Source organism: Vipera berus (assembly GCF_964194415.1).
Source record: "Vipera berus genome assembly, chromosome: 7".
In the NCBI taxonomy this organism is placed as follows: domain Eukaryota; kingdom Metazoa; phylum Chordata; class Lepidosauria; order Squamata; family Viperidae; genus Vipera; species Vipera berus.
The window spans coordinates 22,389,635-22,407,401 of record NC_138209.1 but is presented as its reverse complement, the minus strand read 5'-3'; the positions used below and the strand labels follow the sequence as shown (position 1 = coordinate 22,407,401).

At 41.2% G+C, this 17,767-nt stretch overlaps 1 protein-coding gene across 1 annotated transcript in view; it reads left to right on the top strand.

Annotated features, from left to right (window-relative positions):
* The window catches only part of TBCK (TBC1 domain containing kinase), a 98,184-nt gene that overhangs the window by 13,129 nt on the left and 67,288 nt on the right, over positions 1-17,767 (top strand). The window contains exons 4-7 of the mRNA XM_081333217.1: positions 10,208-10,322; positions 11,771-11,844; positions 13,526-13,667; positions 17,240-17,300. Coding sequence (XP_081189343.1) covers positions 10,208-10,322; positions 11,771-11,844; positions 13,526-13,667; positions 17,240-17,300 — 392 coding nt within the window. The remainder of the gene's footprint in view (positions 1-10,207; positions 10,323-11,770; positions 11,845-13,525; positions 13,668-17,239; positions 17,301-17,767) is intronic.

Sequence of the window (17,767 nt, the reverse complement as noted above, 5' to 3'; positions counted from 1 at the left end):
GTGTGTGTGTGTGTGTGTGTGTATACAGAGAGAGAGGGAGAGAGAGAATGCATTATGAAGTGTGTGTGTAAAATTTTTACACATTTCAAAATTAATGAATGTATTTTTATTATCACTTGTATTGTCTATTAGTATGATATAGGCTAGGGGTGTCAAACTCAATTTTATTGAGGGCCACATCAGCATTGTGGTTGCCCTTGGGGGACCGGGTGGGTATGGCCAGGGTGGGTGCGGCCTACTGGGTGGCCGTGGCTGGAGTGCGTATGGCCTACTGGGTGGGCATGGCCAGCTCTACATCATTGGCATCAAGGGTGCCTATGGGGGCCTGGGCAGGAGTGGGACAGATCTGGGGGTCTCTGGCAGAAGGAGGGTCTCTGGGCCAGGGCCAAGGCAGCGGGGGCCGTTCCCTCACTGTTTCCAGGATGGCTTCAGGGGCCACATGAACCCACTTCGTGGGCTGGATCTGGCCCCCGGGCCTTGTGTTTGACATTTCAGATATAGGCAGTCCCTTTGCTAAGAAGGAGTTCCTTTCCTAAATCTACCTTTAACCTGAATTTATGTAAGTTGGAACAAGTATTTAGTATCATTCTGAAGAAAGAGGGAGAGAATCTGTGTGTCAGTGTGTGTGGCTCTTAAAAACTTTAGATAAGGGGGAAAAAGATCATGATTAACATTTACAGTACTCTTCCTACATCTTTTCTTTCATTCATACGTATACATAAACCATGGAAAAAATCTTCCTTTATATAAATTCTACTCTCATTTGATTTTGCAGGATAGTAGAACAGAAGGGCAATTGGCAAAGTAAAATCGTGGCTGGTGTTCTCCTTCCTCAAGTCAGCAGTTCATTGGTGCAATTTTTTCATGAACCATTGAAAATAGGCTGTACAGTACATTAAAATCGCATCCACTACTTTGTAATGCTTATGGAAGCATTGTGTGCCTTTGATAGTTTGTTGGCTGGGATATGGAGGGAGAATGTCATCTACCTCTGAGTCAATAGCACATTTGTAACTATGGGTTGTCCGTAAGCTGGACATTCTTTAACCCAAGGACTACCTATATTTTCACAAACATATATTGAGAATGTTTTTTCAAGGGTTTAAAGAGGGCCAGTATTTATTTTATTCTTCATCATTCATGTGGTACTTTATATTGCCTTCGAAATTAAAACCTAGGAAAAGAGGATACAGACTTTTGGCACCTGTAGTACTTTGTGGACAGTTCTCAATTTGTGATCTAAGTCAAGATAATATGTCTTCACTCAAACAAAGTTGTCATATGTTTCAGAGGTTATGGTTTTGAAAAATTACCAGTGAACCATCAGAGAAATACGAAGGTATAGTGTGTTATACATAGAGTCCTTGATCGGAAGCAGACTGTGTCTGCAGCTCTTTTACTAGCTTGGTGGAAAACATGATCTGATTTGGATGAGTAGATTTTATTTGCTTTTATTGAAGTACTGTCTACTTTCTGAATTAGATATTTTTGTTTTGTTCTATAGTAAAAACCTTACTGTTGTACTATCTTGCAAAATCAAATGATCGGTAGAATTTATATAAAGGAAGATTTTAAAATACTTTGTATAGATGTATGTACTGGATGCAAGGCTTGTCTTTATGGTGATATCATTTACAGTACTGAACTCCCAAGTAATTTTCACACTTGAGACTGATACATTAATTTGTGTGTACAGAAAATGAACACGCACTGGAGGGGAACAATCAGAAAAATTGCTCATTTTAATTGGTTAAAAAGTCTGTGTATGTTTCTCAGTGAAAGAGGAAGGAAGATTTTGTTGTTTTTAATTGAGAGAAATTATTCTTGTCAGAGAGAACTTTGTTGGTAAACATACAGATCAAAAAAATGTATAGTCTCTTTTTATGAAACAAATGTGTTGTTTTTGTTTTCATTCTCAATCATGGATCCATGTTATTTGTACTAATAAAATCTGCAGTTAAGTGTTGAATACATGGACATGAAGAAATATGATCAAAGTCTGAGAAAAGGAATTAAAGTCAAGACAACATGATGTAATGAAAAAGAGTAACAAGTTACCTACCTACACACAGGAAGAAAATAAACCATTTTAATCTCACCAAGTAGGACAAATCATATTTTGGGATATGTAATCTTTTTAGAATGTATTTCTTTTTATTCCTTTTCCAGAAATTCATTTCCAAAACAGTATTTGTTGTAGTGAGGTCATAATATAGAAAAGGAATGGGGAAAAATCCAACCCATTAGTCATGATTTGTTTATGTAGAATCCAACCCTCCTTTTCTTAATTATTCTTTGATTTTTTTTAATAAATACAAAATTGGAACTGAAATAGAGTTACAGGCTAGTTTTAAATACCGGAAAAACCAAAGAGATCATTGTCGATTTCAGAAAAGGCAGGCATAGCCACACTTCTCTGTGCATTAATGATTTACCTGTGGAGATGATTACCAGGATCAAATTCCTGGTTGTGCGGTTAACAAATAGCAAGACACTGGTGAAGCGAGCATAGCAGCGCCTGCATTTTCTGTGTCGCATGAGAAAAGCACATCTTCCTTTATCCTTACCACTTTCTACAGAGGGACGATCCAGAGCATCCTGTCATATAGCACCACTGTCTGGTTTAGAAGCATCACTGCTTCAGACAGGAAGGCGGTGCAGAGAGTGGTGAGGATGGCCGAAAAGATCATTGGCAGTTCCCTCCCCTCCATCCAAGACATAGCACAGAAGCGTTGCTTGAGCAGGGTCTGTAAGATTATCTGGGACACTACACATCCTCTTCACGACCTGTTTTCCTTGTTGCCTTCTGGGAGGAGGCTTCGTGGTATCCGAAGCAGAACATCCAGATTCAGCCATAGTTTCATTCCATACAGCATTAACCTTGTGAACTCTCAGGCTTCCTCCTTCCGTTATATATTCAAGATGGACAGTGTTTAATATTTATTTGTTTTGTATATGTAGGGGTGGGGGTCTATACATATGTTGTATATAGTATGTTTAGGTGTGTGTGATGTATGTGCTCACTTTGAGAGCGGGCAACTAAATTTCATTTTTGATGTGTGCTGTTGTGCCCACAGTAAAAAATGGCAATAAATCTAATCTTACCTTACCTTATCTAAATATATGGAAAAATGGGATCATAGTTAACCTAGGATTGGTTTAGTGTCAGAAGCTATGATTTCTTTAACCTTGAGAAAGATCTGAATTCCCTGTTTGATGCTGGTTTGAATATTATGTTTTAACTGTGGCTTCATGTGTTGCATCTTTATAAGCATTGCATTGCCTGGTAATAAAAAGGTGGAGAGTAAAATGTACCCGTTCAATGTGCCAAACCAGCTCAAACTGTCTGAGCTGGTTCAACACCTAGCTATAGATACCAACTCTTCCTCCTCCTCCACTTCCTCCCTCTCCCTCTGTTTACATGATTCGGTTATTGTTGTTTGAGACAAGAATGATAGTAAGAGAATAGTTGATCTAGGAATGTGGATTAGCTAACTTTATCAAATAGTTCTTGATATCCTACTGCTCTTCAAAACGCTGGTAAAAATAGACATTGAGTAGAGAACATTTGGGAGATGATGAGTAACTGCCATCTCTGTTACTATATTTTTACATACTTCTGGTTTTAACTATTTTTAGTGTAACTTGTCATGCATATTATATATAATTAATTAATTAGCTAGTTACTGCAAACCAATGAATCATAGAATCATAGGTCTTTTAGTCCAGTGGCCCCCAGCCTTTTGGGCATCAGGAACTGGTTCCATGGAGAGACATTTTTCTGTGGACTGGAGGGGCTGTGGTTTCATGTGCTGCCTGCATCCCACAGATGGGGCTTCGTTTGCTTGTGTGGCCCGGCTACTGGCATGCCGCGGACCTGTGCCGGTCCATGGACCGGGGATTGAGAACCTCTGTTCTAGTCCAACCTCCTACCCAAGGCAGAAGTCCTTAATTCCATCCCAGACAAATAGTTGTCCAACCTTTTTTAAAAAAATCTCCATCAATTAAACTCCGACAACTCTGGGAAACAAGCTTTTCCACTGATTAATTTGCTCTCACTGTCAGGAAATGTCTCCTTAGATTCAGATTGAATCTCCCTCTACCCATTACTTCTTGTCCTGCCTTCAAGTGCTTTGGAGAATAAATTTATTTATTTATTTATTTATTTTTATTTTATTAGATTTATATACCGCCCCTCTCCAAGGACTCGGGGCGGTGTACAGGGCAATTAAAACAGTAACAACACACAAGGTATAAAAATTAAAATAAGATTAAATCAATAGCCCTAAGTAATAAATACAATCTAAAATTTAATTTTTTTAAAAAATTTAAACACTAAAATCCAATCCCTCAGTGCAGGCCGGCCTGTTCAAACAACCAAGTCTTCAGGTCACGGCGAAACGAGCGAAGGTCGGGAGCCATCCGGAGCTCAACCGGAAGCTGATTCCAGAGGGCAGGCGCGCCTACAGAGAATGCTCTCCCCCTGGCGGCCACCATCAACTCTCTCTTCTCTATTACAGCCTTTCAAGTATTGGAAGATAGCTATCATGTCACCCTTAAGCCTTCTCTTTATTAAGCTAAACATATCTAGTAGCCTTAGCTACTAATTTAGCTTCCAGACCCTTTATCATTTTTATTGCTCTTCGCTGGGCTCTTTTGGATGCCTTTTGTATCCTGGTAACCAGAACCTCATACAGTATTCCAAGTGTGGCTTATTAATGCAGTATAGTGTGGTACTATCACTTCCCATGATCTTGATATTATCTCTCTGTTGATGCAGCCTTGGACTGCATTGACTTTGTTGGCAGCTGCAGCATACTGTCCATCACCACTTATCACCATAATGAAGTAGATTGCATTCGGGGGAGTGGCTGTTCCAAAATTATTCTATGGAATGCTATGGCTGAAGTACTCTTGAACAGAGGTTGCCTTGTATCAGGGTCTCTCTGATTACACTCAGTCCCTCTCACTAGCGTATCTCACTGATTTTGCCTATGAATAGTATATGATTTTTTTAAAATGTTACTCTTTCCTAGAGGCGGGGAGTTATCTTAAATTTGAGGTGGGCTTCCTTTCAGTTGGATTTATAGGCTTCTTTGGAAGAATTTTTCAGCTGCTATAAAACACTGTTCAACTCAGGGTTCTGATGGTATGTATTCACTGTCTCTGTCAAAGGACCGTCGTCTGTTCTTATGAGCACTATACACAAGGAATTGGGTAAAATAATCACTCTCCTCACATTCTGCCCATTTAGCCTTGACCAAAATTTGGACCAAAACAAGAGGACTAGTGAGACATTGTGTAATTACAACGTTGCAAAAAACAAAACAAAAAAGAGGGTATTGATGTTGTTTATAGCCTTATGCTCTCATGCTCTTCTTGCTTAGCCTTATGCTCTTCTTGCTTAAATGTGATGCATGTTATAATCCAGCTCTGTTAAAAAAAACTAGGCAGCTTATGTGGCTGTTAATGTTTCACTTAAACTAGGTTGGCTAGCAATGAAAAACAAAGTATTTAACCACTGTCCTACCTTAGATCTTCCTGCTCAACAGCTATTTTTCTTGATCAGATCATGTTGTGTTTGTCCCCCCCTCCCAAATTAGGCAGGCTTTATACTCACTTTTTTTCCTTCTGTTATAATGGTGTTGTGTTGAAACTGACAGTGTAGTCCTATCGGTCTGCTGTATCAGCACTTTTTTCATCAATCCATGGCTTTAGATGTTATTAAATTGATGCAATACATTTGGCCTCACTTTAAAGGATGAAGTAAGAGAAGCAGTCCAAGACACCCTCAGATAAATTTTGTGTTTTGTGCAATTTTAAGCTAGAGCATAGTACACAGAGTTGTTTTACGCAACATTAAATATAGTTTCTAAGGAAAGAAAAAATGATGAATTAGAAATTTCCTGTTAGGAACTCTTTAGGGTGAAAATACATTGAAACAAAGCTGATAGTAGGAATGGATTGCTATTTGAAACATAATTGCAACTGAAAGAGCACAAAGGTACTCAATTCCAAACTCAAAATTATTCAGTTCCAAGTATTTTAAATATCTGGAAGTACTTTCTAGAGAGTAAATTTATTGTCAGGCAAGTCTTCATTTCTGCCTGGAAAAAAGTTTTTAAAGGATTCTTGGAATTCAAAGGGTTGTAATCAGAAAGAAAAACAAATAAAAAAGTGTGTCCTAGTCTATGAAATGTCAATGGTTCAACGATCCTTTTCTTCCAGAAGTACTGGAGAAACATCTGTTTAAAATCGTGGCAAACAAGTACAACAAAAATGAGATGGACAAGTTATTATTGATTAATATAATTTATTTATTTAGATTTATTGTTGCTTGTTTACTTACTGTGGAAAGAAGCAGGCAGGCAGGGCACAGAGGAACGGAGACCCGGCGACGTTTGGGGATATTTGGAGAGGCGCCCAAACCTCCCCAAACGTCGCCGGGTCTCCGTTCCTCCGCCCCCTGCCTCCCTGCTTCTTTCCGCTGTGGAAAGAAGCAGGCAGGCAGGGCACAGAGGAACGGAGACCCGGCGACGTTTGGGGATATTTGGAGAGGCGCCCAAACCTCCCCAAACGTCGCCGGGTCTCCGTTCCTCTGCCCCCTGCCTGCCTGCTTCTTTCCGCTGTGGAAAGAAGCAGGCAGGCAGGGCACAGAGGAACGGAGACCCGGCGACGTTTGGGGATATTTGGAGAGGCGCCCAAACCTCCCCAAACGTCGCCGGGTCTCCGTTCCTCCGCCCCCTGCCTGCCTGCTTCTTTCCGCTGTGGAAAGAAGCAGGCAGGCAGGGCGCAGAGGAACGGAGACCCGGCTTCGTTTGGGGACTTTTGGGGAGGTGCGCGCGCACCTCCCCAAACCTCCCCAAACTTCGGCAGGTCTCCGGACGGCGGTGGCTTGGGAGAGGTGAGCGCGATCCCGGAAGCTCCAAAGCCTCGGCCGCGCACAAGTCCTCAGTAAGTTTTTTTGTTGACTGGAGTATAAGCCGAAATGGAATTTTTCAGCCCAAAAAGTGGGCTGAAAAATTCGGCTTATACTCAAGTATATACGGTAATCAACATTGGCTCACTGAATAACCATAGGGATTCAAGAAGTTAACACCCATTGCACACAACATTTGTGCAAGACTGGTGAAATATTCACCACTGAATTAACATTAGAAAATTTTGCTTTTCTTCACAGCCAGTTGTGTTTTTCTTTACTACCATTTCCTTCAGTAAAAGAGGTATTATTCACCTCTCCTCCTACCTGGGTCATTTGAGGTCATGTTTTGAAAGCTTGAATTATTCTCCCTGTGGGAACAGAGTGTTCTGCTTCTATGCATTGGCTGTTAGTTTTAGGTGGGCACAGAATATATTCCCATCTCATCAAAGTGTATTTTGTTTAAATACGTATATTTAAAATTGGAGTTACACAATTTTTTATTCTTAAAGATCAAAGCAGGGCTAAGAAATAAGTAAAAATTATTCCTAAATGTAGAGAATTCAGTGTCCAAAGTCGTCGTCTTCTTCTTCTTCTTCTTTTTTTTTTTTTGCCCTCAAAAGACATCTCTTTACACACTTCCACCACAGGGTGGACTTGGGGAATTAAACCTTAAATATTAAATAGCAGCCTGAGTGTTTGTCAATTCCATATGTGATCAATCAAGCTTAGTTTTATTTTAGTTGTGTTTTCTTACCTTGTACCTTTAATTTCTTTTATTTTCTGTTCTTTGCAAATTCTTACTCTCAAAGGAAGTCAGTTGACTATAATAAATATAAAAAGGTAAAGGTTCCCCCGCACGTGTGTGCTAGTCGTTTCCAACTCTAGGGGCCGGTGCTCATCTCCGTTTCCAAGCCGAAGAGCCAGCGCTTGTCCAAGGACGTCTCCGTGGTCATGTGGCCGGCATGACTAGACGCCAAAGGCGCACGGAACGTTGTTACCTTCCCACCGGAGTGGTCCCTATTTTTCTACTTGCATTTTGACGTGCTTTTGAACTGCTAGGTTGGCAGAAGCTGGGACGAGTAACAGGCGCTCACTCTGCTACGCGGCACTTGGGATTCGACCCGCCAAACTGCCGACCTTCTGAACGACAAGCTCAGCGTCCTAACCCACTGAGCCACTGCGTCCCCTATAATAAATATAATAAATAGAATTTTACAATTCAATCTGAAAAAGGCCTTTGACATGAAATACTAAAAGTATTGAGTTTAATGGATAAATAATACAACTGCATGCAATATAATTTTGACTTCTTTATTTTCTTTGTGTTCTTGCTACAGATAATTAGGATGTGAGGTCCAGAAATGTACAGGAATTTTAAATGGCTAGAAGCAGTAAGAGTTTAATTAGCATATTAATCTTTTTTTTTAATCAGACGGCCTACTATTTTTGCACATTATTGAAATTTCTTACTGAGGAAAGGAAAATAAATTAACTTTCTGCTATAGATTTGGGGGAAGAGTTCTGTCTTTTCATGTTTTGTTTGCTATCCACTAACTGAATATTATACTTAGAACTGACTTTACATACAATTAAATCTATATTTTTGAGGAATAAATAAGAGAAAACCTTCAGTGTATTCATGTAAAATAAGATTTAGGACTGATAATTAAAAAGATCCATTTTTGAGTCTATATTCAGCATTTGCCCATTGATGTATGTGAGACAGTTCATTACGCAAGTAGTATGATTTTAAGCTTATTTGTAAATTCTGCAGCATCGCTGTATCTAATTAGAGTTTTTTAAGCTTTGGATCTTATGCAAACAAACAGATGCACTTTTTAAAAAAGAAACTTTAGAGTCGTCTTGTCTGCTTATGTCATTTCCTATTTTCCTCTCAGTAATTATTGATAGAGTTCTTGACTCATGTGCAGAACAGTATGAAAAATGGTGATTTCTTCCCACAACCTGCACATGTTCTAGCATAATGTAGGTTGATCTAGACCAGGGGTAGGTAACCTTGGCTCTTTTATGACTCGTGGACTTCAACTCCCAGAATTCCTGAGCCAGCCAGGAGTCATAAAAGAGCCAAGGTTGCCTACCCCTGATCTAGACACTCATAGAAGGCTTGCCAGATCCAGGGGAACATTAATAATGCCTTTATTGGCTCGTAATAAAATCCTCAGTTAACAGATCCATTATAACTTTTACTTAAACAATTAATGTCATGTTTGTAATTTAAACTTTGGGAGGAAGTGTGGAATTAAGACTATATTGACTCCTGAAATGCCTTTGTTTAGGTCTGTCAGAGTATCTTTTGTGGACAATACATATGCAAAGGAGGCCCTCTAGTGTCTCAGTGATGTGCAATTTTTCATTTACACATTTCATAAATCTGGAGATCAAATTAAACAGCCCAAGTGCATAATAATACTCTCTCTACAGAGTTAGAAAGGACCTCAGGTGTATTTCACCTGCCAACATTATTATTATTATTTATTTATTTATTGCATTTATATACCGCCCTAGGGAATATAGTACTACAGTATCACTGACAAATGAGCAAATCCAGCCCCAGCATATAAAATGTCTGTACCAATGTTTGATCAGCTCATATCATGCTTCAGATCATAGGGAGATTGTTATGGAAGCAAGTGAGAGGATTAAATACTTTATGTATTGCCTTGTTCTCCTGACAGCTAAATCTAACATATAAATGACACTTTTTTCTTCAATATGAATTAAATGGGTTTAGAGAAACATGCTCCATGCCCTATGGGACCATTAACCACCTATTTTAAGAAGGTAGCCATCATGGTTTGTATGAAATGTAGTTGCTTGTATTACATAAGTTTTTGGCAATATTTACTTTGAAGTAATTATTGAACTTAGCTTGAATTTTAGCTTTCAGAAATAAAATTGTACTATTGATGTCACTCTGAGTTACAGAGACAATGAAGTCTTCAAGCCAGAAAGAAATCTAAGATTTGTAAATTCAGTTTAGTCCCCTGTCACAATGCCAGCTTAATCCTTTCTTTTATCTACTTCTTTGATTTAAAAAAACCCTTCTGGTTGTCAGACAGCTCCTCAAATTAACTCACAATGTATTAAATATAGCAATAAAAGATTACAATATCAAAGCCCAGAGCATGATGAAAGCAATTTACAGCAATCTACTGACACTTTTACTCTCCCAGTCTATATGGTGTGAGAATGTGGTATGAAAACACCAGCCAACAGTGTTGTGTTGCCTCAGAAGAATTCTAACCTGACAATCTTTCATTGCAGTCCTTTTAGAACATTATGCATCGCCTTTGAAGTGCTACAAGGCTTACACTATCTCAATGAGCATGGAATAGTCCACCGAGCTCTCTCACCTCATAATATCCTCATGGATGGAGAGGTGAGTCTTTGGCTATTAGTCTTCTATTATGTATTATACATGGAGGTCAGAGGCCTGAGGAAAAGCCTGAAGCAATTATGTGAGCAATTCTAATTTCACCTCCCCCCCACCCGTTTACTCCTTTACAGGTAATCCTCAATTTACAACCACAATTGAGCCCAAATTTTCTATTGTTAAATGACACATTTGTTAAGTGAGTTTTGTCCCATTTTACGGCTTTTCTTGCCGTAGTTGTTAAGTGAATCACTGCAGTTGATAAGTTAGTAACCAAATTGTTAAATGAATCTGGCTTCCCCATTGACTTTGCTTGTGAGAAGATTGCAAAATGTGACCTTGGGACACAGCAACGGTCATAAATATGAACCAGTTGCTAAGTATTTGAATTTTGATCACATGACCATGGAGATGCTGCAAAGGTTGTAACTGAAAAACAGTCATAAGTCACTTTTTTCAGTGCCATTGTAACTTTGAATGGTCACTAAATGAACTGTTGTAAGCCGAGGATTACCTGTATTTTCAGGACTGGAAGAAAATGATGCCTGTTCCCAGCCATTCAGCATGGAAGGAAAGCTGAATCTTGTGGAAATAAAATTAAGTGGCTGGATGCATGTGTTTGAGCATCTATGGTATGTGTGTAGACGGATTTGGAAAAGAAAGAGAGGAAGACAAAAGGAATTTTTGACTATTAGAGTGAAAATGTGCATGGGAAATAAGCAGATTAAAAGGACTTCCCATTTTCTTTCCTTTCCAATAAACCTGCCTAGCTCCAATTGAGCTGTCTTCAATTTCTCCTGAAATAGTGTGTTTCCATAAAGGCGGTCCACTCCTGATCTATATAATAAAGCCTTCCTTAAAATAATTTAACTTCTCATATATCATGAGTATAAAAATTATATGTATGCTCCATGGTGGAGTATGCCAGTGAAACAAATAATTGTTCATTCACTCAAGTTATAACAGTTATGTTTGGACGTTGTCATAAATAACACTTTTCTGTTCTCAGAAATGTTATCTTCAGTTTTGATTAATCACTCAAGTTATAACAGTTATGTTTGGACGTTGTCATAAATAACACTTTTCTGTTCTCAGAAATGTTATCTTCAGTTTTGATTAATCACAATTTCTTACTTAGTTAAGGTCACAAACTCTGGCTATATATGGTATATTTGAAACAAGCCAGAGTGTATAAATAAGTCACCAGGCTAAACATAATATGTTTAGATGTATTTTGGTAGAGTGGATTATTTTAAAAAAATCAACATTTAAGAACAGGCATGCAAAATAAGTGTTTCTTTTTACAAAAGAATATAATTTTATACCACTGGGACATTTTTTCAAAATTTGTCCATAGGAATTAGAACTTAAAAGATTTTTATTGATTCTTATTTCTAATGTACAAGTCAGAAAACGTTGCCAAGTAATTAACTTTGTCGAGTTTCTTTTAACAGGGGCATATTAAATTGTCAAAATTTGGCCTTTATCATATGACTGCTTATGGTGTAGATGTTGATTTTCCTATAGGGTAAGTTAGTTGTCTTGAAATAACCATAATCATATATGAACATTATAAGAGTAATTTTCTAGTACATTTGACTAAGATTAATGTTTTCTGTTCCTCCAATATTCAAGAAATATTGTTTACGCATATAATAAAATCACCTAGTAAAGGCATTTCTCATTAGAATCATAGAAATGTCACTTTCTATTATTTTTGTGGCAGCTGTTCCTCATTGGAAGCGATCTGTTGTCACCCATCAATGCTAAACATCAGCAGCCAATTCTCCCCTGCTTCTACTAGTGCAAGTGGCTGACCATCCAGTTGACCTCTCCTCTTGATGCCAGACAGACCATGACTGTGTCTTCCTCAGCTCCTGAACTCTCTGGACACTCCTGGGAATTCATGCCACCCCTGTCTGATGGCCCCAGTTCTGGCTCATCTTCCTCCTCCAAACCAGCTTCCAATGGGGCCATCACCGATGTTCTGTACCAGCCTGCAGAAAAGGCAGGGACAACCCCTTTACAAACGACAAGAGGCTGGAATTAAGCCTGCCAAATTTATTAAGATAAAACAGAGGAAAACAAGACACCAACCATGAAACAGGAGCTATGAAACAGGAACTAATCAAGCGGTTGCTTTCAGCAAACCAGCCCTCCCACGCATTCCCCTTTTATATAGTTCAGGGCGTGGCTTCTCTCTGCCTCCTTCTGAGGTGCCCCATTGCCTTCCTCTGTTTACTCCTGATTGACTGCCTCCTGCGTCGGGCGTCCTTGAACAGGGCCAGCTGTGGGTCATCTTCATCCACGCTGCCAGGCTCACACAGCTGGGTCTCCGTCGTGACCAGGTGGGAGGGGCCTGGCTGAGGGCTCTTATCAGCAAGATCTTCAACCCCCTCAGCAAGCTCTTCAACACCCCGCTCCTCCTCTGAGTCGTCCGACCCAACTGCCGAACCCACAGGCTGACCCTGAATCACAACAACCGAGAGAGACAGAGAGAGAGAGAGAGAGAGAGAGAGGAGGTGGAGGCAGATAGACAGACAGACCCTGACACAAACAGACTATTGCATTGATGAAATCACATTAACTGAAATGATGAAATAATAACAGTAATAGTGGGATAAAAAAGGAGAAAATAGCAACTTAGGAAATTGTGCAATAGAAGGAACACTCTGAAAACTCTGAGTAATTTGGAAAAAATGTATATTTGTTGTCTTTACGGTCGACCCAGGAGTGCACTTTAGACCTTTAAAAGCATGCTTTGACTTTAGACACCAAATCTGTTCTCAGTTTCCATGGCCTTCCTATACCTACAAACTGACTTTAATGACAGAATACGTTTTTTAAAAAATTGTTCTGTCATTGTGACCATTCAATTTTTTTAAAAAAAGGCATTGGCAAATGAATTGTGTGAAGTTTGTTTGTCATCACCTGCTCCTGAATAATATTTTTAAAACAAAGTTTAACAAAGCTTGAAGCACAATTTGACAATAGGTTAGCTTATCCCATTGTCTGGTGGAATAAACAGTAAAACGTGTTGTGGAACTAAGAAATTATAAAAATCACCATATGATACATAAATAATGTTTTTTTTTCAAGGTAATATCTGTGTGTTGACCATGTGATAGCAGGAATAATTTATCTCGGCATCATCTTGCTGCTTTGTTTTAGCAAAATTTTATTTTAATAAGGTGATTTTCATTTTTTAGGTACCCATCATACCTGGCCCCTGAAGTAATTGCACAAGGAATTATTAAATGCAATGATCACGTGCAGACAGAAAAGGCCCTATGTTCTGGTCCTAAATCAGATGTGTGGTCTCTTGGTATTATATTATTTGAACTTTGTATGGTATGTAACATGTGTTTTTATGCCTTTGAGGGGAACTGTAGTTCGACCACAACTTTCAACTTCATTAGAACTTTCAAAGTCATTATGTATTAGTGATGATAATAAATCTGAGCAGCCCCAGCTTCAGGAATGCTCTTTTTTCAAGATATTTGAGAACCATGCTTGGTATATTTTTGTTCTATCAATGAACTTTCTTTGAATCATTTCATTTAAGACAACAATAAATGTCCAGAAAATGTTACAATTATTGCACTGCCCTTTTCCCCCTTCTCCTATGGTATGGTCCAGAGGAAATGCAGCCTTGAGGTAGGCATACAAATCTTTTATGACTATGCACATTTTTACTGAGGTCTGTTTAAAAACAATTATCGTCATGGATGTACAGTTGCAAGAAAAAGTATGTGAACCCTTTGGGATTACGTGAAGTTTTGCATGAATTGGCCATAAAATGCGCTCTAAATGTCATGTAAGTCACAGCAATAGAAAAACACAGTCTGCTTAAAATAATACTACACAAACATTAGCTGTTGTCATGTTTTAATTGAATATAAGATGAAAACATTCACAGTGTAGGGTGGAAAAAGTATGTGGACCCCTAGCCCACGGGTCGGCAACCCGCGGCTCCGGAGCCGCATGCGGCTCTTTGAGCCATCTCCTGCGGCTCCCAGCCACCCGGTGCGCGCGCACCTCTTCGAACGGGCAGTGGTGCGCGTGCACCTCTCCAAATGGAGAGTGGCACCGCCCGTTTGGAGAGGTGCGCGCGCACCTCCCCGAATGGGCGGAGGTGCGCGCGCACCTCCCCAAACCTTTGGAGAGGTGCGCGCGTACCTCCGCGCGAACGGGCCGTGGCGTCGCTCTTTGAGGACGCTGCCGCGGCCCGTCTGCAAAGCTGCCGAAAGCGGCAGCTTTGCAGATAGGCCACGGCAGCTTCCTGAAAGAGCGACGCCGCGGCCCGTTCCGAGAGGTGCGCGCGCACCTCCCCGAATTGGCGGAGCTGCGCGCGCACCTCCCCAAACCTTTGGAGAGGTGCGCGCGTACCTCCACGCGAACGGGCCGCGGCGTCGCTCTTTGAGGACGCTGCCGCGGCCCATCTGCAAAGCTGCCGAAAGCGGCAGCTTTGCAGATGGGCCACGGCAGCTTCCTGAAAGAGCGACACTGCGGCCCATTCCGAGAGGTGCGCGCGCACCTCCCCGAATGGGCGGAGCTGTGCGCGCACCTCCCAAACCTTTGGACAGGTGCGCGCGTACCTCCGCGCGAACGGGCCACGGCGTCGCTCTTTGAGGACGCTGCCGCGGCCCGTCTGCAAAGCTGCCGAAAGCGGCAGCTTTGCAGATGGGCCACGGCAGCTTCCTGAAAGAGCGACGCCGCGGCCCGTTCCGAGAGGTGCGCGCGCACCTCCCCGAATGGGCGGAGCTGCGCGCGCACCTCCCCAAACCTTTGGAGAGGTGCGCGTGTACCTCCGCGCGAATGGGCCGCGGCGTCGCTCTTTGAGGACGCTGCCGCGGCCCATCTGCAAAACTGCCGAAAGCGGCAGCTTTGCAGATGGGCCACGGCAGCTTCCTGAAAGAGCGACGCCGCGGCCCGTTCCGAGAGGTGCGCGCGCACCTCCCCGAATGGGCGTAGCTGTGCACGCACCTCCCCAAACCTTTGGAGAGGTGCGCGCGTACCTCCGCGCGAACGGGCCGCGGCGTCGCTCTTTGAGGACGCTGCTGCGGCCCGTCTGCAAAGCTGCCGAAAGCGGCAGCTTTGCAGACGGGCCGTCGCCGTCGGGCAACCGGGAACCGGTTCCATCTCACTTTTAAAAAAATTGGCAACCGCGTGCGTCCGCGCATGCACAAAAAACGTTTTGCGCATGCGCAAAACGTTTTTTGTGCATGTGCGTGCATGGACACACGCACGCGGCTCCCAGTTTTTTTAATTTGTGATGGAACCGGTTCCTGGTGGCTCTTTTCCTTTTTTAGGTTGCCAACCCCTGCCCTAGCCTAATGACTTCTCCAACAGCTAATTGGAGCCAGGAGTGAGCCAACCTTGACTCCAATCAGTGTGATGATATTGGATGTGTTGCTGACAGCTGTCCTGCCCTTTAAAAACACACACCTGGTTTGGGTTTACTGGTCTCAAGAAGCACTGTCTGATGTGAACCATGCCTCGCAGAAAAGAGCTCTCAGAAGACCTACGATCAAGAATTGTTGACTTGCATGAAGCTGGAAAGGGTTACAAAAGTATCTCCAAAAGCCTTGATGTTCATGTGTCCACGGTAAGACAGACTGTCTACAAATGGAGAAAGTTTGGCACTGTTGCTACTCTCCCTAGGCGTGGTCGTCCTGTAAAAATGACTGCAAGAGCACAGCGCATAATGCTTAATGAGGTAAAGAAGAATCCTAGAGTGTCAGCTAAAGACCTACAGAAATCTCTGGCACATGCTAACATTTTTGTTGACATATCTACAATAAGTAAAACATGAAACAAGAATGGAGTACATGGGAGGACACCACGGAGGAAGCCATTGCTGTCCAAAAAAAATATTGCAGCACGTTTGAAGTTTGCAAAAGAGCACCTGGATGTTCCACAGCACTACTGGCAAAATATACTGTGGACAGATGAAACCAAAATTGAGTTGTTTGGGAAAAGCACACAACACTATGTGTGGACAAAAAAAGGCACAGCACACCAACATCAAAACCTCATCCCCACTGTAAAACATGGCAGAGGGAGCATCATGGTTTGGGGCTGCTTTGCTGCCTCAGGGCCTGGACGGATTGTTGTCATTGATGGGAAAATGAATTCCAGAGTTTTATCAGGACATTTTGCAGGAAAACGTACGACCATCTGTCCGCCAACTGAAGCTCCGCAGAGGATGGGTGATGCAACAGGACAATGACCCAAAGCATACAAGTAATTCAACAAAACAATGGCTTCAATAGAACAGAATACGCCTTCTGGAGTGGCCCAGTCAGAGTCCTGACCTCAACCCGATTGAAATGCTGTGGCATGACCTTAAGAGAGCGATTCACACCAGACATCCCAAGAATATTGCTACACTGAAACAGTTTTGTGCAGAGGAGTGGTCCAAAATTACTCCGGATCGTTGTGCAGGTCTGATCTGCAACTACAGGAAAGGTTTGGTTGAGGTTATTGCTGCCAAAGGAGAGTCAACCAGTTATTAAGTCCAAAGGTTCACATACTTTTTCCACCCTGCACTGTGAATGTTTCCATCTTATGTTCAATTAAAACATGACAACAGCTAATGTTTGTGTAGTATTATTTTAAGCAGACTGTGTTTTTCTATTGTTGTGACTTACATGACGTTTAGAGCGCATTTTATTTATTTATTTATTTATTTTAATCCAATTTATATCCCACCCTTCTCCGAAGACTCAGGGCGGCTTACAATTTAAAGCACAAACCAATGTGCTTAGCAATTTTATGGCCAATTCATGCAAAACTCCACGTAATCCCAAAGTGTTCACATACTTTTTCTTGCAACTGTATCAGTTAATACATGATTTAAGTACACACTACGCAATTCATAATAATGCTTCATTAATCACCCCCTTTATTGTTGCCTTTAGGGCAGAAAGCTGTTCCAGAGTTTGGATGTAGCTGAAAGTCTAAAACTGATACTTAATCTTGGTGAGTAATGTACAAATTACTGCAGATCATTGAAGGCCTCATAAAATCCCAAATGACTACCTAGTCATTATACAGGCTCTGCATTGCGTTTTTTCCCCCCAGTGTATCTGAAAATTGGATATACATTCAGCCAGCTCTACCCCATAACAGCAGCACAGCATTGTTGCTTTGATAGTGCTAAAGAATAAAATAACTGAAGATTATCAGGGCAGTGATACAAGGATGGTTCTGGAATGGAGTAAGTTTTGACTGCCTACAAAGTAGTTTCAAAAAATATAGCAACCTATCCCTTCATTATTCTTTTATGTATTTTAACCTTATTTCTTGACTGTGGTTGATGTCAGGTCATCCCTTTTACAAACACTGGACCTGTATATAATAGCTACATTTTGTATCTGAAAAGCAACATCCACAGAAGATATAACACACCAAGTAAAGCAGCCTCTGTGGATTTTACTCCGCTAGTC